We start from the raw sequence: 25069 nt of genomic DNA on the forward strand, positions 1-25069 counted from the left end.
GTGATCGAAACCCACAATCAAAATGTCAATGCCTGAATTTAACGCCTCTCCGCAAAGACACAAGATGCAGGGCTTTATTAAAGCATTCTTCTCTCTCCCACCACCTCTGTCTGGACTCACTACATAATTAATAGCACTAGGTAAGTGTAGGAGTAGATACACATCTAAAGTTGAGGGTCTGGCTACCTTTTATCTTCTTTCTCTTCTCCAGCGAAGTTTTCCATTCAGGGTTGATCTCGTCAAATCCCGGCTAAACGAAACAGAGAACAAGTAGGAGAGTGTCAAAAAGGATAGCTAGGGGTGTTTTTTTTTTCTGAAGTGACAGAACACATGCTGAACAGAAAGTGGTGGGCAAATCAGTGGAACACAACAGCATGACATCGGAAGTTTGAACTTCAAGTGCTACAAAGAAGACACACAAGCACGTATACGCAAGAACAAACAAATCATCTTATGACATATTGTTGAAAGTTTTGTTCATTTCTAGCTGTGCTGTAGAAAGTGATATTAAAGCTGAAGCGTATCATTTTTTCCAGTTTGAAATCTTTTCTTCTACCAAGCTTTTTGATTGTTAAAGTTTTTACACAATGAAATGTTGAAAAATAGAAAGAAAAATATTTTTAAAATGATATACACTCGCATGGTATGAAGACCCCAGTCATATCAGTAATCAAAAGCTAATTTATTCTATATGGAGAGGGTCAGCCATCTTGCAATCACATGACAAATTGAATACTTTTTATTTTTATCTCCGTAATTCTTCTTGTTGGACACTTGTAAATAATCATGACTTTGTTGTTTTTGTGTACAGCTACATGCAGACCACTAGGGATAAATTCTAGATATAGAGATTCTCGAACATGAAAAACTGTAGAGCAGAACTTAAATTTTGTCCATTGGTCACTGATTGGATTGTTGAATTATTGTTATTTACTAATTGCTGCAATAATTATGTGAGTGAGAGGCCACATGTCATGACAGTTCACGTCATCAGAGAAGAGATAAATATTAATTTGGAAATATTAAAAAAAATATTCATTTTGATTTCATGGTAACTTTAATATGCAGAGTCAACTAGGTTAGCCATTATATACTGATTGCCCTGAAAACTATAAACACTGTAGTGCTTTCAGAACATTGCTTTGTTTGTTTGAGAATCCCAAACAGCCCTGCCCGGCAACATAAGCTCAACCAATGGTGTGGTTTGTGGGCATGACTATCTGATTTCCTGACCAATGACAGGCAAGCAGTGCATTCAAGAAACGTGTTTAAAAACCAGTCATGATTTTTTTCAGTTACATTGATTGGAACACTGGCGCAGAAATGCATACACTTCAGCTTTAAGTCTCTGAAATCGAGCACACACACACACAGAGTGGTTTTATTACTTGTTCCTCTTGTTTCCAGCTGCCTCTCAGTTTGAATGATGGAATATCCCAGAGACTGAGACTGCCAGAGAAGTGGATCACAGCCAGCACTGTGCCATCAGGAGACAGACTCATTCGGAACACGCCATCCTGAGTAAACATACACGTTCAATTAGGCATTACACTATTTATTCAGAGTTCTTAGCAGAATGAAATTGAGCTTTGGCTTTTATATGCTGTCATACTGGCCCAGAGAGACAGGCAAGAAAATGGCATGCAAAAAAAAAAAAATTGAGTAAGCGACACAAAACCTTCACTGAGGTGAGTCACCTGTTCACTGTTATGCCTGGAGAAAAGTCGAAAGCTGGGCATCCGGAAGAATCCTCGCCTCTGGGACTACAAAAGAAAAAAGGAAATGATGATTCATAACTTTCTTCATGAGTATCATGGATGCATTTCCATACTAAAATTTGTTATACTCTCACGCATTCCTGTTTAAAAATACAGGTTAAACTGCTAGCTGGTACTTAAAGGTGCACTAAGCGACTTTTGCCAAACAATGTTGATATTTGAAAGCGCCAAAACAAACACTCACAGAGATTTTGAAATCTCTGCCCCACATGTACGTACACAACCATGGCAACAACGATAGCGGAAACAACTGAAGATAACACACAAGCATATTCAAACAAAAGTCAACATGGATAAGTTGTGTGAAATAAAGCAAAGTCAACGTTATCAAGAAGAAACAACATAACCTCGGCATCTGATTCGAGCCCTTCTTGAGTTCTCTCCTCTGCTGGAAAGCGGCTCCGATAGTTACACGGGTCCTGCCTCTTGCCTGATCATAACCCTTCTTTTTAATGCTTTATTTCCCTGATATTTTCCTCTTTTCTTTATCTGCCATATCTCTCGATCTACAGTTGATCTGCTAATATCTGTCCTGTGCACTCAAATTGAGCGCTCTCTTCTTTCTATCATTGCAAGACACACACCCTTACTGCTGATTGGCTACAAGTGTATTTTGGGACTCTATCAGACGCTGTGGTCAAAAGCGGGTTTTTTTGGGGGGGGGGGGGGGGGGGGGGGGGGTTCAATCACTTAGTGCACCTTTAACTTTAACAAAGCAGCTACCAGCTGGTCATACTAGCTTAAAGTTATCAAGCTGGTTTCTGGAACATGCTAGCTGGTAACCAATAACTAAAATGTTAGAAACCACTTAGAAACCAAAAAGAAACATTTTTACATGTATACATTATGGTTTGTCGATTCATCTGCAATTATGAACGTGATATTGCATAGCTTGTCGGTGATGATGGTTTGCTAATTAAATCCAATGATCATTGCATTCGATTATTTGCACCGCTCTAAGAACAGGTTTAAACCACGTGATTTTGTTTGTTTGATTTTCTTCTTAATGCCATTCCAGCATCTATGGGTAAATTCTTTGTGAGAACCAGTTAATGCATGCACAAGTCTGTCTACACACAAGTAGGGGGACAATTTAGAGTAAACCCCTTGATTCGTATGAATTAATTTATTTATGGGTTTCTTTGGGTCTTCAAAGTTTTGGTTACCTGGATTTTCAATAGAAGGACAGAAACCTTTCATTCTTCATTAAAAATAACAATTTGTGATTCAAAGATTAAACAAATGTTTGGAATGACATGAGGATGAGTAAATGACGACAGAATTTGGATTTTTGGGTGAACTATCCCTTTAAAAATCAAAAAGTGATGCTCTTCGGAGGATGCTTTTTAGTCTTTCACAGGCCTCTCAGCGACATGTTTAAGGTGTGTAAGAGATAATGATGGTTTTCAAACTGATCTCTTACACGTTCAGTAAGACTCGATCAAGCCAAGAACTAAAATAATTGAGCATTAAATAAATAAGAATTTCAAAACAGGGTCCACCCGTTCAATCAGAAGTCACACCATTGGATCTGTAGGAGAGAATAAACAGCTAGAAGCTTCAGTACTAAAGCTCTTATTAAGCCTACAATGCAGCTTCCAGGGCTCACTACATAAAACCTTTACAACCTCAGAAAACCAGAAATGAGCCTGTGCTTTCAGGTTTGTGAAATACAGTGATGTGAGTTATGTATGATTGTGTATTCTGAGCAGCAGTCAGTGCAGAAGTGACTTTACTCCTTGAAATATCTCTGTTTCTTAAGGGGTAGAGCAGCCCATACAAATGCATGAACTACTAGAGTTTTCGTACCCTTCTCATAAAATCCAATACAAAAAGCAAGCGCTGAACATGCTTGGAGTTGGGGATTTGTCAAGGAGAAAAGTGCTAATAGTTTTGCAAAATGATCAAACTTCCAAAACTTATGTAGTGCAAAATAGAGCCGTACAATTCTTTTTTTTATATATAAATGGAGGTAGTAGTTCTCACACAATTCTGAAGAAAAAATATTAGACAACTAAACAAAATCTCATGGACTTTAGAATGGAATGAGTAAATGACACACTTAAGATTTACTTATTTCATTACTGGATGAATCAGTGTTTTTGAATGAATCAATTGAACGAATGATTCAAAGACAAATGTGACCCTGGACCAGAAAACCAGTCATAAGGGTACATTTTTTTAAAATTGTGATATATACATCATTTGAAATCTGAATAAATAAGCTTTCCATTAATGTATGGCTTGTTAGTATAGGACAATATTTGGCTGAGATACAACTATTTGAAAATCTGGAATCTGAGAGCTCAAAAAGAAAAATTGAGAAAATTGCCTTTAAAGTTGTGCAAATGAAGTTCTTAGCAAGTATATTACTATTAAGTTTTTATATATTTACGGTAGGAAATTTACAAAATATCTTCATGGAACAAGATCTTTACTTAATATCCTAATGATTTTTGGCATAAAAGAAAAATCTATAATTTTGACCCAAACAATATTGTTTACTGTTGCTACAAAATGCCAGTGCTACTTATGACTGGTTTTGTGGTCCAGGGTCACAAATAAATTTTTAATAGCCCCTTATCACCACCTAAAAAAAAAAGGAAAGATGTGCACACAGGAATTAATAGGCAGAATTTAAATTTATCTGATTCCTGACCTTAAGTATCCAATTCTGGCATTGGAATTGATTTTCGAATCTCAACCCTAGTAGTACTTGGGTAAATGTATAACGGTAAACATGAGATTACATTAAATATATTTTTGCATTCTAATTTGCTCAAACAGCAAAAGGAAAACTTCAAAATAGTGTTTTCAAGTCTCAAAAAGAGACCGATAACTGTAGGGTATCAGAGCGAATCAGACAATTTAAGATTCAATCAGAACACCGTTGAAACAAAGCCGAATTCCACAAAGAGGCCCAAGACAACAGGATGTTCATAAATCAGATCCTAGCACCAGCCAGTCTGAAGCAAGCCTAACCAACCAACTCTTTCACAGAACAGCTTGCAGCATTAACACAAAAGAACGCATTGATAATCCCAAATCAGGAAGGAGATTGTCAAATTTGGGGCAAGTAACCAAGATTAAATCCATGATAGTAATCACGATCACAAACTCTTTGGATTGAGCTTGTTTAACCTCTCTCCAGATTCTAGCTGAGCTGATGCATTTAATATTTCGTTAATAGCTTTATTGAGAAACTCAATGTGAGGGTTAATGAACTGATTGATGGTTGTTTAGGTCTAGGCAATTGCACATATTGCAATAAACTTGGGATTTCACATTTTCATTCTCTTATACTCATTCTTTCCTCACTTTCTCTCTTTCTGCAAATTGTGAGAATGTGTGAATGCATGTGTTCATGTGTTATTAGTTTATATGTCTTAGATTTATCCAATAAAGCCTTATTTATGTTGAAAATAAATATCTTGTGTTTTGTGTTAATTAATCTTGCTACTGTGCTAATCAATTGTGTTTTCTCTATATTTTGGATTTTAATATCCATTGCAGAGTTGATGTTACACGGCTCACTCAATGAATCGCTGGCCGACTCCGTGATTACACCCCTTCTGAGACCTCTACATTGGCTGCCTGTTCTGTATAGCATTGAATATAAAACCTTATTACTCCTCTATAAAGCTTTAAATAATTTTGCACCATCTTATCTGACGGACTTACTCCACCTGTACACTCCTAAGAGAGGACTTAGATCGGGAAACAAATTCCTCCTTCAGATTCCCAGAACTCGCTTGAAAAAAAGGGGCAATAGAGCCTTTGAAGCGGCTGGCCCCACTCTGTGGAATAATCTCCGGACCCGAATTAATATGGCTTCCACTTTATCAGAGTTTAAATCTGCTCTTAAAACTCCTTTGTTTGTCTTGGCTTTTAACATGTAATTTTATCCTGTTTTTATTGTCTCTAAGTGATTATTGATTGTGTCTCTTTCTTGTGTCTATATTGTAATTATTGTACAGCACTTTGGTCGGTTTGAACTTGAAAATCCCTTTGAGCTAAACTGACCTGTTTCCCTTACAAACAAAAATCAGAGGAGAGAACAATGTCAAATTTATTGTCACTCCCACAGCCGTGGTAGAAACACCCTCACAGCATCTTTTTTTTTGGTGAAAGGGTGCATGTCAAGGATGCTGTATCATCAGTACATTAATATTCCCTTACATGTCTAAAGTCAGACTCACCGCACTGATGTCATCCTCATAACTGGTGACCTGTTTATAGTGAGGTGACCCTGACAACACCCTCCACGCTGTGATCCCGCAGCGGCTCGCCCTGGACACATCACTGTCTCCAGACTCACACCCTCCCACCAGCAGCAACCTGAGGAACACACAAACACCTCAGCAGCATGAGTCAGAGGAAAACACACACACAGAGCACCTCAGCCCGCTTATGAGGACGAAGTAGTCCTTGAGGGGCTGATGAAACAGGAAAGGGATCTGATCTGATCTACACATGTGAACAGCACATACAAACAAAATGTACACATACACAGACCTCTACACACTATATATAAAGACTGCCCCCATGTGGCAGCTAAAATCCTAAATATTTTCTTCTTTAAAAAAAAATCTACCTAAAACACAAGCCAGAGAGGATTTCAGTTCAAACATGTATAGTGGGAATAACACAAATCACAAAAGTGTGATCCAAAGATTGCCGGATGATTTTGTGTTCACTTCAAAAACATCCCTCTGACAGTCACACACACACACATACAAAACAAAAACAGCTTCTAGATGGGGGTCTCACCTGTGGCCAGTATGATATATTGCTGTGTTAATGCCATTGGAATAGTGGGCGGAGAAACTGAAGGTGTGATTCTCTTGAAAACCCTGATTGGTTCCAACACTGAGAGCAAAACAGGAACAGGAAATCAATGCATCAACATTATAATAGTCATTACTAGGCCAGATGAATAAAACCTGTGGTTCAAGACACTGTTCAAGAGAATAATCAATTAAATGCAAGGCTTAAATAGAAGGGTTTTTGATTGGCCAGCCAACATTTTAACTGGTCCCAATTAAATAATTTTTTTTTTTCTTAATTAAATATTAAAAAAAGGAACTCGTGTAAAATGTTGCCAGGAATAAACATTTATTTTTCCATTTATTGTTAGCCCTTCAAAAACAAAAATAAAATAATGGCTTGCTCTGCCAACATTTTTACGGGTCCAAATAATGAAATAAATATAAAATTTAGCAGTTATATAATGTAACTCCATTACACACTTTAATGGAAAACAACAGCATATGGTGCAAAACATTACCTCATCGCTCTCAGTAGGCTAAATAAATGTTGCATAAGTGAAAACCAATGTTAAGTTTGACATTATATATGTATATTATCAAAAAAGCAGTAGTTAGGGTACAGTGTTGAAAATTTACACAGTTAATTTAGCGCAAACAATTACAGTAAGATATGTGCATTGCTTAGCTGTCTTGATTAGAATGGCAACTGAAGTTTGTATGTTTGAATGATTTCAGTAGGCAAATACAATCTGAAGTAATCTGTTGAGTTTCATAATTTCTTAAGGACTGAGCGAGAACACAGCTTCCTAAAGAGCTTTGTGTCAGAAATGCTTTTGAAAGAACCATTTTGTCCAATGTTAGTCCAACATTTCTAAATGACTTTGAAAACTTCCTCAGAGTAATGCAACTGCAAACACGTCCATTCAACAACATGAGGGAGTGAACAAGAAAAGCTTGCTTCAGAGCTTCAAAGCCTACAGCAAAGTTTTTGAGGAGAATGAAGCAGATTTTTTTCATCCGCCATTACTCTCGCAAACAGACGATGGAAACTCTGAAAACTTGAGCTGACTGATTAAACAAAGAATTACAAATTGGAAACTGCAGGCAATTTCATTAATACTCAAAGCTAAGCTTCTCCCTCAGTACAGAGATAAACAAAAGATGCAGGGCTTTTGGGGTTTAGTTGCAGAATATCTGGCCCTGCAAGAGTCAGAGGGAATTAGGTTAGAGAGGATCGGCAAGTATCTGAATCATCAGAATCTTCTCTGGAGGTCTTGTTCCAATATCTTTCAACATTTGATCCATGTATTACCACAAATACTCTACTATCTAACATCCCATAACACTCCTTAAAGACAGTGAGAAGGATTAATGCTTTCTTATCCTGCCATGTCTTCCTAAACTCTTGATGATTGGCACAAAGTCTGGCCCCCATTGCAACTTTATGATTTAAATACTGGGCTAAAAAATAGCATAAGCCCATCCATTAAAATTCTAGCTTGCCATGTTGGCAAACTCTTGCCATTTGAGACCTTGAGAATCTTATTTAAAGATTAGGCTTGTGCTTTCTCAGCAAATACCCATAAACATTTAACCCACTTCTCTGACTCTCTTGGCTATTTCATGTATCATATTCCGTGTTAGAAAATATCTGTCTTTGCATGAACAGGTTACTCCATAAACATTAATACTGTTTTGGATTGATTACTCTCCATCAGCATTTGGATTTTCATATTTTCCTTTTTCTCATATTTTCCATACTTATATACTTATATGTGTATGTATAATTATAGAATTTGTTTAATTTACTATGTTATAAATTTATAGTATTTTATTTTTGTTATATTTTGTTTGCATCATTTTATTTCAGTCCACAAACATATATTTTTTTAAAAACCAATGAATAGTTTTGTCTCAGTATAAAATGACACCCTTGCCCTACATGTACCTGACCAGGTAACTCTTGAGCTGACCACTGTAGGTGATCACTAGCAGCTCCGCTGACCACTGGGCACTGGCGGTGTATTCCAAGAACATCAGACCGGCTGCTGCATAGCTAAAATCTCCCGGGAAGCTCATAGCCTAGAAAGACATACAAAAAGAAAGACATCAAAAAGAAAGACATCAAAAAGAAAGACATCAAAAAGATGAGGTAGAGATGGAAGCAGAGTTTGAAAGTGACAAAAATATATGGAGTCATACAGGTCATTACACTCTCAGACTCTGGTATAGAGAGAGGGCATCTTGTGAGACTAAACTAATAGTTTCTGACAGAGAGATGGAAGAGTGTAGAGTAATGCGGGGGAGGATGAGAGCCAGTGAGAGAGAGAGAGAGAGAGAGAGAGAGAGAGAGAGAGAGAGAGAGAGAGAGAGCGAGAGCGAGAGAAAGGCCAGCGATAAACCGACTGAGACCTCACTAGCAGTGCAATCAAAAGAAACGCAGAGGGGGGCATGAGGGGAAATTTGAAAATGGTAAAAGGGGCAGGAGAGCTGCCTTTCTGATCCAACTCCACAGAAAATGTCCTTCAAAGTCATCGGGGGCTTAGAGCTGAAGGGAACCAGAAAATGTTCCTTGCTTGGGCAACAGAGTGGGGAAAGGCCCCTCTCGAGAGGGTCAGGCCTACCCGGTCTAAAGAAAGAGCGAGAGAATGAGAGAAGAGCCAAGCGGCGCAAAAAGCCAGAGGGCAACGCACATAAGCCTGAAATTCAGTCATTAGGAGCCAATCATTACAGCTATCACTTATACTGAAACAGAAGAGAGTGTTCTTACTGTGCACAAAAAGTTACTGTACAAGGAAACTGGAACCAATATCAACCGACTGAGTGTGAGAGAGAAAGAGAGAGAATAAATGAGGAAAAGACAGACAGAGAGAAAATGACAGGAGGTGAGAAATACAGAAGGACGGTTTGAGTGACATACCGGCGGTATAATGAAGAGTTCGCTGCCCATCAGGTCAAAGACTCGGACCGTACCTGTGCTGTCAGCGTATGCCAACAGAGCACAGTCATGACTCCACGCCACCCTGCGCCAGTGAGGGTTTGGATCCTTGGGTACTGCAGAAGGAAGCAGAACATAACGATCTGTAGTACAAAATGTATTTAGATGTGATTTGGAGGGGTCAGTAAGATTTTTTAATGAAGAAGTCAAGTCTTATGCTCACCAAAGCTGCATTTATTTGATTAAAAACAAAACAGGAAAAAACAGTAATATTGAGAAGTATTATATTATTACAATTTAAAAATAATTTTCTATTTGTATATAATTTAAAATGTAATTTATTCCTGTGATGGCAATCAGCAGCCATTACTAGACATTATTAGTCTTCAGTGTCACATGATCCTTCAGAAATCATTTTAATGCTGATTTGGTGTTCATGAAACATGTCGGATTATTATCAAATGTTGAAAACAGTTGCTTTATATTTTTGTAAAAAGCGTGACACCTTTTTATGGATTCATATATTAATAGTAAGTTCAGAAGAACATATTAAAAAAAAAAATACTAAAATAAAATATATACACCTTACTGACCCCAAACTTTTGAATGGTAGTCTAAAAAAAGCTTAATATAATTTGTTAAAATATTTTCATAATGGTCATTTTAAACACAGAAATTAAAAACAGTTGTATTCAAGTCCCCATATGCAAAAGTATGAATGACATATGTAAAAGTATTATATTATTATATGTATTTTTGAATAAAGAGATCTGAGGGGGAAAAAAAAGAATGACAAAATAGATTAATTCTACTGACAATAATTTATGCTCCCAATCACAGAAGGTGCCTTTCCACAATAAAAAAATAGTTTTTTTTTTATGAATTGATTGAAACATAATTTCACTTTCTCACATCCCTGAGCCCAATCCATCGCTCTCTCCTCCTCCTGTCTGCCAAACACGTGCTCTTATATTTCAGGTGGATGAAAAAAATCAATAAAATTATGGCACGGTTTTAAAAATCAGTCAATTCAGCATCAGCCAAGCTGAATTTTGTTTTAACAACCTCCACGGTCAACAGTGAGGAAAACACCGAGCGATCGGCCTTCAAACCGTTGCACAGCAGTCAAACAGCACCCGATTCAGTGCGGGATGAGCCCAAGGCTTTTCAATTAAAGTTCAAAAGCCCAGCGTGATAAAATCTGTTTACTTAAACACTAAAGTAACACTTAAACACCAGCCGCATGATACAACAGCTTCAGGGCCTAGCAACCGTTTCATTCCCACAGCCTCCTGCAGACTACAGACCGAGACCATCTAACTAGCGTTCATCAGACAAGAGGGGGTTAATAAAGCAGACCTTTGATTAAAAACATTTTGGCTTTGGTCTGAGCCACACCGCTGAGATCAGACGCACACCACGGCACAGAGCACATCAAAGCAAGCGGTTGCCATAGCAACCTTATCATCAATCCGACTCCTGAGGTGTTGGAAACACAAGCTGGCGATTTCTATTCAGGTAGAAATGCACAGAAATATCTGGAGAGAGAGATTCAATAATTCACAATGAACGATGGCACTTAGCAAGATAAATATCGGTAGGGGAAACGCTTAAGCAGGGTCCATAAATCACCTCTCAGCTGTTAAAAGCTAATTAATCTAAGATGAACGCCGGGGCCAATATGCCTGAATTTGTGGGATGCACGTACTGTATGCTATCTGGGCAGATTCGCACACCGTAAATCTCATTTAAATAAAAAAAAAGTGCTTTTTTTTTTGAGAAAGGAAATATGCCAGGTCAGCAAAGCCACCCGGTTGAGAGCGTACTCGCTATAAAAATGTCTCCCTGAGACAGAAAGCGTAAAGACCGCTGAGTCACTTTGAGCTCTCGCAACAAGAAACAAACCTGAGGGACTCGCAAATTGCATTTGGACGCAAAACAGAGCAGCTATTCATTGTAACCAACTCATGATTTCAGTTTGGGCTGAATGCTGCTAATCTGTACTGGTTTGTGCTGGCTTGCATTCACTTATTATTTATTAATATTTGGTGGTGACACCATATGATAGGATGTGTCATGTCATCTACTTGTTCATTTTTCTATTCCTGGACCAAAAAATTATAATATTATAATTATAATATTATAATATTATGATCCCTAAATTCACCTGTAACAATTTTTTTGACTTTATGTTTTGTTAATTACAGACCTGTCATAGCATATTATTGCTCTTTTGTTGGTTTTGATTGCTTCTATTGTGATCATTTGTAATTCGCTTTGGATAAAAGCATTTGCTAAATGACTAAAATATCTAATTATTATTATTATAATTATATAATTTATTCATTTAGTATCAAGTTTTAATATCAGCCATATACTAGTTAGCAGTATTTTTAAATAAATAATCTTAATATTTAGAATCGAAGTACCATTCACCCTAATGTCCTGCCTATCTGCAACTGCAAGTAACAGACGATGGTTCATAGACATAACTGACAGCATAAATCATTTTAATTTCCTATAGATACATATCACTGCTTATTATTTTTCCTTTCTCGTCTGATGCTCTCAACTCACACTTCATTCACTAAAAGAGATTCATTTACGCACAGATGACTTTTAAATGAATGACTGAGAATGTACATGAGCTGACTCAATGTGCAGAGATGAGAAAAGCATTCCCATCAGGGTTAAAGCACAGAACACACATTTATCTGGTACATCTAAAACATCATATTCTGCTCCTCAAGATGAAAGAGGAAAAAAACGAGGGAAAGAAGCGTGAATATAGAGCAAAAAAAGACTATGCGAAATTAATCAAACACATCCATTACATATACTTCACACCACTGGATATTCGCCTTTATAGATGATATTGGCTGAATGCAAATCTCCATGAAATGAACTGAAATGAACTAAGACAGTACGAATGAAACTGAACTGAAAGCAGACTTGCATATCATTCAGAGACTAGGCCTGCAGACATTGCTCATAAAATATTCAACGCAAATGTAAAGCTCTAAAAATATAGAGCAGGGAGGAGAATAACAAGTAAAACAGCCTATTTAACCAAAGACTGAAAACACAAAGTGCCACATATCAATCTTTGAAACAGCAATCAAAGAAAGGGAGAATACATACATACATACATACATACATGGGTAGATTGTTTACAAATTGTAATCCGTTACTGATTCCAGATTACAGGACAAAAATTGTAGTCAGTAACATAATCTGTTACATTACACATTTTAGGTAATGTAATCAGATTACTTTTAGATTACTTTTGATTTAACTGGTTTATCACATTCATTTAAATAGCATTATCTTGTACCATAATTATGTAAAAAATGCAAAGAGTACGAAAACGCTCCTTTCATTGTAATTTTCAACATAAAGTGCATTAAACATAATATTACATCAAGGTTTCCCAAACTAGGGTTCGTTAAGGAACTACAGGGGGGGTTGTGAGTTTAATGAAAAGCTGACAATTAATTAAATCATAAAAAATTAAATAAATCATTTTAAAACAAACTCCCTTTCGAGTAAAGTCTCTTCACTCGGCGGCAATTTTTGCAACACCTTCGTAATCTTAATGAATAGGGGAATCCTGAAATCTGCTTGCTGAACTCACAATTAAATTACATATGTCAAATCAGCAACAAAAATCTGAAATTAATGGCCCAATGAATGTTGCTTCTTATGCTCAAATAGCGTTTAAAAAGCTTATTTTTCAGGCTAGACCAGGCAATGCGCATGCGGAGTCATAACGTGCTTATACTGCGCATGTGCATTGGCTGGTCTAGTCGGGTTTCTATGGGAAATTTGGCTCTTTCATTTAGAAGGTGGGACTATTCCTCCAAATTGCGCGCTGCAGTTTCTCCCATTCATAAGTATAGGAGTGAACCATCTTTGTATTTCTATAGTCTAAGCTTATTTATTCAGCTTTCAGATGATGTGTGGTTTGTTATGATAGGACAATATTTGGCTGACATACAACTATTTGAAAATCTGGAATCTGAGGGTGCATAAAAAAATTTTTTAAATATTGAGAAAATTGCCTTTAAAGTTGATTTTTGGCATAAAAGAAAAAGATAATTTTGACCCATACAATGTATTTTTGGCTATTGCTACAAATATACCCCAGCGACTTAAGACTGGTTTTGTGGTCCAGGGTCACATATGTATGTACATACATATACATACGTACATGCATACATACATACATATTGGTGCTGTCAAACGATTAATCGCATCCCAAATAAAAGTTTTTGTTTGCATAATACATGTCTGTGTACTGTGTTTTATATATATATATATATATATATATATGGTTTGCAGCATTTCATTTACAGCTATTACATTTCTAAACACAATATACATCACCTAATTAATAATTCATGAACCAGATTAATAAGGTTTATAATGGTTTTAGGCTCCAATGCTGTGAAAATTTTTGGATTTTTGGCTTTTTTTAAAGTGAAATCATCCAATATTTGCTGGAAATGTCCAAATTCACAGGAACTTTCTGTTAAATGCAACTAATTTTGTAAAAAAATCTGGGGAAATGGCCTGGCATAACCAAAAAGCTAAATGTTTACTTTACCTTGGCATTTTCCTATGATGGATCCAAAATCGTCTCTAGCTGACCTGAAAGAGCACAAGAAGCCCATTAGAAGCATGCTGATAAATACACGAGCGTTTTTAGATCCCATCAGCCTCAGTAAGCAAATATAGGAGAATGTGGAGAAACTTTAGATTTTCTTAGATTAAGCAATTTGATGTTTAGAGGTTGTTTTCAGAACATCAGGCTGTGAATTACTAAAACCCTGAAGCGTGACAATTTCATTTCTGAACGAGCGGATTAGCTGCTGCCAAGAGAAATAAATCATACCTACTGAAACTGAATTGTACATGAAAACACACAAACATTTAAAAATACATCATCTGCACCAAATCATCAATCTCAGAAGTAGCTTTGCTTAGCTGAACAGCACCTGAGACAAGAGTGTGAAAAATTAACCAATTACAGAAAGGGCAAACATTTCCAATCGATATGCAGAATTACCTAATTTCCACGCATTGGTCCTGAACCACAGCCAGGAGCTTCCCATTACTGGAAGGAAAAAAATAAATAAAAAAACAAAATGGGGAAAAAGAAGACAGAATGGCTGTGTAAGCAAACATGGGGCCAAAAATAAACATTTCTAAAACCGAGAATGTTGTCTTCCATCTGGAAATCAATAGCTAATTAAAGCTTGCTGTCTCTGCTTGCATTGCACTGTTTTGCATAACTAGATAACTGGCAGGAACAAGGAAAAATGAGTTTGATTGGGATTACATGGCTTGCATCCACAGACTTTTCATTAAATATCTCCCAAAAACCAAAACACACAAATCAGTGATATCTTGAAAATCCAAGAAAACAGTGTTGTTGCGGTTATAATGAATCTAAAACAACTCTATGACAACACAATGATTTTTGGTGAGACGCATTATACACTTTAGCAATGCAGAGTCAATGAGGTGTGGATGATCAATATGCAGCAAATGCTGAAGCTTCAAGTGCAAAAGAGCTTTTTACACTGCAGATGAACCTGCCAAAACTTGCCTGGAATAGACTGACTCAATGAAGAGCTTGTATACAGTATGTCAGATACTGGTGGTATTACCTTGCCAGCCCCAATTGCCAGTTCAGTTGTTTGGTTGCAAGTCGAACCAGTCCAGATGGCAGAGTTGAACTGGAAGGGCTGAAATACAGAACAAATGCAGAGGCTCACACAAACACTAACAACTGCTGAAATTGCACAGGCACTGAGAATAACTTGGTACTTTCCTTCCTTGATATAGTAATGTCATACACTGTCATTCAAAACTTTGAGGTCAGAAAGATTTTTAAGAACTGAAAATTAAGCTTTGCCATCAAAAATTACATTTTCAAGTACATTAAAATAGATGATAACAGTTGTAATAATTTTACTATACTTTGATCAAATAAATGTAGCCTTGGTGAGCATGAGAACCATTTAAAAAAAAATCTTATCGACCCCAAACGTTTAAACGGTACTGTCATATCTTCATGTCATTATTTAAATATGGGAGAATCACTATCTATTACAAATTCTAAATACACAGCTACTGTACACTTCACTGGAAATATAAAACTCAGAGACAATATCTCACCTGTACCAAAGGTAGTGCAGAATAAACCTGAAGGGCCCTGTAAAGACACAATATTTTGACTATAATTCAATAATCTGTGAACCAAGTTAAGGCAACAGTGCAATTGTTGGGTAATGCAAACCAGTTTATACAGATTTTGGATATATAATCTGTGTGTGTGTGTGTTTAACTAAAACTATTCAAAATGGTCTTTGAAATAAAAGTGATAAATATCAGAAAAAAATAAAACAAATCCATACTAATGTACTAAAAATGTATCAAAGTAAACGAGTGCTAAAGTTCTAAAAATGCAAAAGCTATATAAAACCATTAAAAAAAAAAACGACATAAAAATGCTAAAGGCACATAAAATTACTAAAACTTACCCTAAAATCAAATTAAAACAGAATATATGTTAAAAAAAACACTAATTCAGAACTATAATTGTATATAAATGACACTATAACACTGAATATAATGAGCAAATCATAAAAAAAAGAAAAACAAGGCATCAGTTCAGTTGAATAAAAAGTTGTTGTTATTAAAAAATGAAGTGCATAAGTAGATCAAATATTTATCATGTGTAATAAACTAATCCCCATTTAAAAAACAAATAATCTAACATAAGTAGATTTATAAACAACTTGATTTGGGCTAAAATCAGTAAATAAGATGTGATTAGAATCAGCTCTTGTATTATTCAGATGGAGTTTCTGCCAAATAAACACTCATACTGAAACACTGCTCTCTGCGAAGCTGATTTGGAAAGAAACATGTGAGCTGCCTAGAAATTACAATCACGTTTAACCAAACTTCTGTGACATATTCTGTTTGCATTAATAAACATGGCATCTTGCAAACATCTTCATACCTGTTACTGCCTTTGCAACGAGGGAAGAGTTGTGTTCCTTCAGTCCACGCAGCTGAAAATAAAACCCGAACAAACCCGGAGTCTATGAAGGATCTCAGACTGTATTTATCAGCTGCCATCAGGCTGTTAAATCAATAGTTTGAACTTGTCCCTGCACCTCAAAACTACAGCCGGTGATTATAATTGACAATATACAGAAAAAAATCATGTAAATCATAATAATGATATTCATAATCATATTTACAAATAAATAAATCCTGTATGATGAACTTGAATACGTGGCTCAAAATAACTTGCGCAGAACTGATCTGCTTAATACACGTAACATTTTAATATCGGGTGCAAATAATCGTTTGGTTAAAGAAAGCGCGTATATTTTGACAAACCTGCGTATCTGTTTCTGGCGGCCATTCTGTGTTAATAAGTAAATCATATAAAATATTCTCCTCTTCGTCTTCTAGAATAATATCACCTGCCATGTTTTCAATGAACTGGACTGCGCCCACGTCACACTACGGCGGTCTGCGAGGTACATACGAAGAGACCGCTGATCTTTTAAATATTCCGGCTAATTATCTATAGGTTGTTTTCCAAACGGTTTCAATAACTAAAACGTTCTTTTAATATTTTTGTCGCTATAGGTGGTGAAATAAAGTTTTTTTTCTCTTTTGTTAACAAACAAACAAAACCAGCGGAACTGAAGTGAGAAAGCACGATCCGCACGGACAGTTTTCTTTTCTACGCAGCACTCTGTCAAAACCAGCACACGTTATATCCGGTGGAGAGACTCGCAGGAGTTTGACACTATGGCAGCGTTCGGCGGTGAGATTACCTGTCAACATTTTAGTAAAACTATCAGAATATGTATTTCGTTATATTGAGTATGACTATTTGCGATCTTGATATCTTGTCACTTTGCTTTAGAAATGGGAGTGATGCCTGAAATTGCACAGGCGGTGGAAGAAATGGACTGGCTGTGAGTTAGACAGTCTCTAACAGATCTTAATATACTCATAATAGATGTATTAATAGGTTAGTTATCTGTGCATTATTAAAGTAGTAAAAGGTTTGACGATCCTCTCTTTCAGGTTGCCTACAGACATTCAGGCCGAATCAATCCCACTGATTCTGGGCGGAGGAGACGTTCTCATGGTGAGAACACTATCCTGTGTGTGTGTGTGTGTGTGTGTGTGTGTGTGTGTGTGTGTGTGTGAAAGAGAGAGAAATCACCACCTCTGTGATCACCTGCTGTGTGTTTATGTTCACAGGCTGCTGAGACTGGGAGCGGAAAAACTGGAGTAAGTGTGAAGCCATTGATATTACTAAATGTTGGGTTAGTTTTTTCTGTGACTGTGTACTTAATAAAAATAGCTGTGATGACACACATCAGAGCTGTATTTTATATGTAAAGGAGCAGTGAAATGTGAACACAAAATCAATGTGGTCTTATAGGCCTTCAGTATTCCAGTCATCCAAATAGTCTATGAGACCCTTAAAGACCAGCAGGAGGGGAAGAAGGGACGCAGTGCTGTAAAGACAGGAGGAGCAGGTATTAAACCTTCATCTATATATCCGCATTCAACTCTTTTATGTTTATAGCCACTCTTTTAGTTTACATCGATGTTCCATGGGTAAGAATTATTATAGTGTGATCGTACATTTCCATTTTTTCTGAAGACAGACCTTGTTTTTGGTGGCTTGTTTTGAACACAGTAAAAGCACAGTACAATGTTATTGTTAATTAAAACTAAAGCTTAAAAAATTATTTTCAAAATTTTCAAAATAATTAAATTTTTAATTGAAATAAAGCTCAAATAAAATTTATATTAGAAAAAGAATAATGTACTTTTAAGTTTTTATGATAAAACTTAATGTACAAATGTTGTCTTGGCATCTAATTGAAATAAATTAAGTTAAAGTACTGAAATAAAAGTAAATTAAATAGAAAATGACCGGAGCACAAAATTATGAAACTTAAATTTATATTGAATACTATAATACTATTTTAAGTCAAAACCAGAAAACAATTATCTAATTTACCTGCTTGTCTGAAGTATATTGACAGCTATAGCAATTTTAGAAACTATATTCCTGACATTTGCTCTCAAAAATTCACGATCATTTTTTGGTTTTGACTTATCGTTCTTTTTGGATTTCTTGTCCTTTCCAGTTTTCAATAAATGGCAGATGAACCCCTATGACAGAGGTTCTGCATTTGGTAAGTGTTTTAACACATGTGAAAGGCCTAACCTGGTTTGATTCTGAACTCTTCATTCTGATGCTTACTTGTTGCAACAAAATTATTATATTACATTTTGTTTTTCTCCTTCAGCTATTGGTCCAGATGGCCTGTGCTGTCAGAGCAGAGAGTTCAAAGAGTGGCATGGCTGTCGTTCCACCAAAGCAGTCACAAAAGGTAAGAGGCCACCTTTCTTGTGTTTTGTGTCTTTCCAAAACCAAACAATTCCTAGGAAGATTTATTCTGCTTATTTTTCTCTAGGGAAGTATTATTATGAAGTAGCCTGTCATGATCAAGGGCTATGCAGGGTGGGCTGGTCCACTGCCCAGGCATCACTGGACTTGGGTATGTTTTTGTATGACCTCGTTATACTGATGTGTTAATGTCATTACTTCAGTAATAATAATGTTTGGTATTCTATTTTTACCCTCTTTTAGGAACGGACAAATATGGATTTGGCTTTGGGGGAACCGGAAAGAAATCTCACAATAAGCAATTTGATAGTTATGGAGAGGTAAGGCATGATGAAGGCATTTGATTTGACTGAGTTTTGGTAGATTAACATGATTTATGCCTTTTTCAGGAGTTCACCATGCACGACACCATCGGATGCTACATAGATCTGGATAAAGGCCATTTGTCATTTTCTAAAAATGGTAAGGCTTGTTTTTAATTTAAGCCTTTGTAATGGTTTTAATTAATTACTTTAATTTTATTTAAGCATGCCGTCACACTATGCAAAGCTATGCTGATTTGTCATCTAAATTATGTAAAATAATTAATAAAATAATGTTATGCTACCATACTGGGTCAGTAAGACTTATTTATTTTGCAATTTATTTTATTCAGCAAGGATGAAATCAATTGATCAAATATGACGGTAAAGATATTTAGTGTTACAGAAGTTTTCTATTTCAAATACAAATTCCATTTCAAATATTTTAAAATCTATTAAAAAAGAATTTTTCAAATAATTCTGATTTAAAAAAATGATCACCTTCTCAAATGTTTCAAATCATATATGACCAAACAAATGGTGAGCATAAGAGAAAACCCCTACCATCCCCAAATTTCTGAATGGTCGTGTACCACTATATATATATTTTTTATATCAGTATACTGTGCACTCTTAATGCAAATAAAGCCACTATAACTGATTCCTGTTTGTCTTTCACAGGTAATGATCTGGGTCTGGCTTTTGAGATCCCTCCACAGGAGAAAAACCAGCCCTTCTTTGCTTCCTGTGTGCTGAAGGTATCTGACATACACAGCTTGTTGTTGCTACGTAACATTTCTCTTTCAAAACAGCTGTTCTTAAAATGCATGTTTGTCAATCAAACCCAGAATGCTGAACTGAAATTCAACTTCGGTGATGAACCTTTCAAAAACCAACCTAAAGATGGATATGTGACCCTGAACCAGGCTTCAGACGCTCATGTGGTCAAATCCAGCCAGACAGGTGAGCTTCAAACCACATTCATTTTTCACTGTCTGCAGGGCTTGTATTAATGTTTCCTTGCATTCTGTCTATGCTGTGTATTTGTCCTCAGGCAGTGCTAAAGTGAGTCAGGTCAAATCCAGTTCTAACGCCCCAAAAGCTCTCATCATTGAGCCGTCTAAAGAGCTGGCTGAACAAACCCTCAATAATGTCAACCAGTTCAAGAAATATGTTGATAACCCCAAACTGAGGTGAGCTGCAGTGAGTTTCATTATTGTAGCTTCCATTGAGAGGGTTGGCGTTAACTGAACATCATGATGTTTTTGCAGGGATCTTCTGATCATCGGAGGAGTGGCTGCTAAAGAACAGCTCTCCGTTTTAGAAAGTGGAGTAAGTGCACAAATCTTAAACTGGGGAGTCAGAGTCAGAGAGATTTTATTATCTCAAAATATTATTTTGTGAAAGTTATGCTAAAGCTAAATTAATTAAACACTAATGTTCAAAAGTTAGAGTTGAAAGATTTATTTAATAATTGTATTACTTAATTGTTTTATTCAGCAAGGATGCATAGAATCGATCAAAAGTGACTGAAGACATTTATAATGTTACAAAAGATTTATATTTCAAATAAATACTGTTCTTTTGCACTTTCTATTGAACATTTTCTAATATTTAAAATATTTTCTATTAAAATATTAAGCAGCACAACTGTTTTCAACATTGATAATAATGTTTCTTGATCACCAAATCAGAATATGATAATGATTTCTGAAGGATCATGTGACACTGCGGACTGAAGTAATGGCTGCTTTGACATTACAGGAATAAATTACATTTTAAAATATATTAACATCGCATAAGAGACTTCATAAACATTAAAGAAACTGACTCTGAAAACTGACTGTAAATTTTGAACGGTACTGTATAAAATGAAATATTAAATCATATCTAGATATGTACAATAAAGATTATTTTGATAGCTTTTCAAAGCATTGTAACATATTTCAAATATCAATGTGGTACTATACAAAAATTATAACAGACCAGGTTTAATAAGGCAATGCTCAATTTTATAAAATATGTATCCCTTGTCTATGTTTATGTAAATATGTATCCCTTGCTTTCTCTCTCTTTTTCTATCTACAAAGTGGTCTTGGACTGAAAAAGATTTAAAACCCCTGCCCTAGACTGTAATACAGAATTTAGTAATCTTTGTATTTATCATTTTTTTGTGACTTCATTGTCCTTTTAGGTTGATATTGTGGTTGGGACCCCAGGGAGACTGGATGATCTCATATCCACAGGAAAGCTGGATCTTTCCCAAGTCCGTTTCCTGGTGCTGGATGAGTGTGTATGTTAAACACTTCAATTTATACAACTTTGTACAGTTTTAGCATTAAAAGAACACTCTAGCTTAACTACAAGTTCTGTTGGCAGCATAAATTGTGACATGCTGTTGATTTTACTGTAATTTGAACTTTTACCTCATTTTGTAAAAGTTTGTTTAGATTTTAGGTTAAATTGATCTGAACATATGGGAAAGTGCATTTAAAAAAAACTGATTTCTGACTGAATAAATGTGTTCAGGATGGACTCCTCTCAGCTGGCTACACTGACTTCATCATGAGGGTCTACAACCAGATCCCACAGGTCACTTCAGATGGCAAAAGGCTCCAGGTGATCAAAGCTCTAGATTTACTTTCCATAGAATTTTCAGCTGCAGTTCTTCATGAATTACTGTATGTTGTAGGTGATAGTTTGCTCTGCTACACTGCACTCATTTGATGTGAAGAAGCTCTCGGAGAAGATCATGCATTTCCCCACATGGGTGGATCTGAAGGGAGAAGATTCTGTACCAGAAACGGTTCATCATGTGGTGGTGCCAGTCAACCCAAAAACTGACAGGCTTTGGGAGAGACTGGGGAAGAACCACATTAGGGTACATATATTTAACACTAACAAAGGTTTTCACTTAATTCTGCCTTTTTAAAATCTGAAATGTTATCAAATCTGATGTTGTGTCTTCACAGACTGATGAAGTTCATACCAAGGATGACACACAACCCGGAGCCAACACTCCAGGTAAGAGCTGCCTGCCATTAAGAGATTATGGTGAAAAATCTGAATATTTCCAGGTTCATCTTATCAATTGTGAGCATTTTAAAAGGACTTTGACTTGGTCTGAAATGAAGGTCTTGCAGTGAATCATGTTATATGGCTTTATCAGAGATGTGGTCAGAGGCCATTAAGATACTGAAGGGAGAGTATGCGATCAGAGCCATTAAGGAGCATAAGATGGATCAGGCCATCATCTTCTGCAGGACAAAGATCGACTGTGACAATATGGAGCAGTACTTAATCAAACAGGGAGGAGGTGAGGCGAGCACACAACTCGGGCTTTTAGCTTCATTATCTAACAGCCATTATATGCCATCAAGTCTGGATGCAAACATTTGGCTTTTCCTACAGGTCCAGACAAGAAAGGACACCAGTTTTCTTGTGTCTGTCTTCATGGTGACAGGAAACCAAATGAGCGCAAATATAACTTGGAGCGATTCAAGGTAAATAAAAATGGATTTAAACTTGTATAGATGATTTATTTATTTTTTTTAATAACTTTTCTGATAAGTCAATCTATTAAAGTATCCTTTCATTATCCTACTTTAGAAACAGGAAGTGAAGTTTCTGATTTGCACAGATGTGGCTGCTAGAGGAATCGATATTCATGGTGTTCCTTATGGTAAGAGACACATTTCTCTGTTTTCTGAATTTACCTTCACAATGGTGTATAATTCTTTTTTTCAGTGACTGATACCAATAATTTTGTAATTTTACATTTCCTACAACCAAAATACAGATTTTTTGTTATCATTTGTGGGGGGGGTTTTGCCACAATAATAACTAAATCATTACATCTATATATTCTACAACTATAGAAACATGCATTCCTTAACAATAATAATATATTTAATAATAAAACAAAATAAATAATGCTATTAAATTATATTATTATTAATAAAATATATTTTTAATCATTAAAAAATATATACTGTTAATCATAATAATACAAATTACACTAATAGTGATTTACTTAATAAAACAAACAATGAAGAATACTATTACATCTATTATAGTAGTAAAATGGTTATAAAAAAATTTTTTTTTAATTATTTTATGAAATTATTATAAACAATTCATGAATAGATGAATATGCCAATTTGTTTTGCAGAATGATTGCATTGAAAAAAAAAAAACTGACTTCAAAAACACCAAAAAGTGCAGTATTCTTTTCTGATTTTTCAGTGATAAATGTGACTCTACCAGATGAGAAGCAGAACTATGTTCATCGCATTGGAAGAGTCGGCAGAGCAGACAAGTAACGGCCAGCATTTATCTTGTATCATTAGTCTGCATTTACGTTTTAATCATTAATTTCTATTTGTGATCTCATCACAGGATGGGTTTGGCTATTTCACTGGTTGCTATGGAGAAAGAGAAGGTAAGTTGGAAGTAAAGCAGAACTGTTGATGTAGAAGTGTAATGTGTTCGTGTGTTAATTGTGTGTCTGTGTGGGATTCATGCAGGTGTGGTACCACGTTTGCCCCAACAGAGGAAAAGGCTGCTATAACACCAAACTCAAAGAGAATGGAGGTTGTACTATTTGGTACAACGAGAAGGAGGTGAGAATGCACTCAATACATTTACATGACATAAAGAAGATTTGAACTATACTTATTTTAATAGTTTTCCATTTCAGTTGTTGTCAGAAATCGAGGAACATCTGAAATGCACCATTACTCAGTGTGACCCTGACATCAAAGTACCTGTGGATGAATTTGATGGCAAAGTGACTTATGGGCAGCGCAGGACTGCAGGGGGTGAGTGTATCTCTCAGGTGGCCTGTTTGTGTGCTTTCATTTATTGAATCTGTTGCTTATCTCTGTATCGATTTCCTCTCACACACACCAGGTGGTCTCTATAAGGGCCATGTGGATATACTGGCCCCGACTGTACAGGAACTGGCCAATCTGGAGAGAGAGGCACAAACTTCCTTCCTTCATCTCGGCTATCTACCCAACCAACTTTTTAAAGCCTTCTAGAACACACTTGCATGCACCAAACTGAAATAATGGCAAAGGAAGACGCTACAGGACAAGAACAAGTCACTAACTTTACATAATAAATATATTTAATTTAATAAATATATTTAAATTCTAGATTCAGTTTGACATGTAAAGGAAATTTGGAAAAGATTTGCTGTGTTTTCTTTGTTGTAAATTGAAATGTCAAAAAAAAAAAAAAAGTTTTGTTTTTACAAAGCACTTGATGCAGTCATACAAATTAACCTGAAATAAATTCAAACAGCACAATGCTTCCGTTTTCTTCAGTTATTGTGTTTGCACCTTGTAAGCACAGTTAATCATTTGTTTTTGAGAAAACAAGTGAGGTTTAAGATCTTTTTTTTTCTACTATCCTACATGCATGCAAAGAGTAATTGTTCACATTTTGATTTAGCTAAAAATAAATATGACCTTTAAATACATTATAATAAATTATTTAGCTCTAAGTGTATTAAAATAAAGGCATTTAACTCTCTTTTTCCGTGCAGTAATATAATTGCATAGCCTATTCCAAAGTCACACACTTATTTAAGTTATGCTATAGGCTGCAGTCCAAACTTCAATTTTCTGAGCTGAATGTTTAGCAGCTTGTGCATATGCTCCAGACATTTCAGTCCAAAAAGCAATTCATTTTTAATTAATGAATGACAATCCCCAAAACAAACTAACACCTAACTGTAACTAATCTTAAATACTGAAATAAGCATATATGAAATTAATATTTACATTTAGTCATTTGTCAGACGCTTTTAT

The 25069-nt window shown here is 35.8% G+C and overlaps 2 protein-coding genes across 3 annotated transcripts in view; one reads left to right on the top strand and one right to left on the bottom strand.

Annotated features, from left to right (window-relative positions):
• The window catches only part of nbas (NBAS subunit of NRZ tethering complex), a 168852-nt gene extending 151811 nt beyond the window's left edge, over positions 1-17041 (bottom strand). For both annotated transcript variants that reach the window (XM_079375563.1, XM_079375562.1), the window contains exons 1-13: positions 16905-17041; positions 16519-16570; positions 15669-15705; positions 15158-15235; positions 14554-14601; positions 14092-14135; positions 9468-9601; positions 8496-8629; positions 6549-6647; positions 5978-6116; positions 1698-1763; positions 1389-1517; positions 187-250 (exon numbers count right to left, since the gene is read on the bottom strand). In XM_079375563.1, coding sequence (XP_079231689.1) covers positions 187-250; positions 1389-1517; positions 1698-1763; positions 5978-6116; positions 6549-6647; positions 8496-8629; positions 9468-9601; positions 14092-14135; positions 14554-14601; positions 15158-15235; positions 15669-15705; positions 16519-16570; positions 16905-16997 — 1117 coding nt within the window. In that variant the 5' untranslated portion in view covers positions 16998-17041. The remainder of the gene's footprint in view (positions 1-186; positions 251-1388; positions 1518-1697; positions 1764-5977; positions 6117-6548; positions 6648-8495; positions 8630-9467; positions 9602-14091; positions 14136-14553; positions 14602-15157; positions 15236-15668; positions 15706-16518; positions 16571-16904) is intronic.
• Positions 17042-17290: 249 nt separating this feature from the next.
• Positions 17291-24557, top strand: ddx1 (DEAD (Asp-Glu-Ala-Asp) box helicase 1). Its single transcript, XM_079375837.1, has 26 exons — positions 17291-17340; positions 17443-17494; positions 17607-17670; positions 17787-17816; positions 17971-18067; positions 18689-18736; positions 18851-18934; positions 19019-19102; positions 19195-19271; positions 19341-19413; positions 19935-20011; positions 20102-20216; positions 20308-20446; positions 20525-20585; positions 21448-21546; positions 21783-21872; positions 21946-22134; positions 22226-22277; positions 22423-22569; positions 22665-22756; positions 22863-22935; positions 23499-23571; positions 23652-23694; positions 23780-23875; positions 23953-24073; positions 24165-24557. The coding sequence occupies exons 1-26, from the start codon at positions 17325-17327 to the stop codon at positions 24293-24295; spliced, it is 2223 nt and encodes a 740-aa protein (XP_079231963.1). The 5' UTR covers positions 17291-17324; the 3' UTR covers positions 24296-24557.
• Positions 24558-25069: the final 512 nt, after the last annotated feature.

This window comes from Barbus barbus, assembly GCF_936440315.1.
Source record: "Barbus barbus genome assembly, chromosome: 24".
NCBI classification, from domain to species: domain Eukaryota; kingdom Metazoa; phylum Chordata; class Actinopteri; order Cypriniformes; family Cyprinidae; genus Barbus; species Barbus barbus.

Bases quoted from the DNA above. Each gene is read 5' to 3' on its own strand.
- ddx1 (XM_079375837.1), top strand. The intron at 19,103-19,194 runs GTATGTTTTTGT...ACCCTCTTTTAG, and splicing joins CCAGGCATCACTGGACTTGG to GAACGGACAAATATGGATTT. The intron at 20,447-20,524 runs GTGAGCTGCAGT...ATGTTTTTGCAG, and splicing joins GTTGATAACCCCAAACTGAG to GGATCTTCTGATCATCGGAG.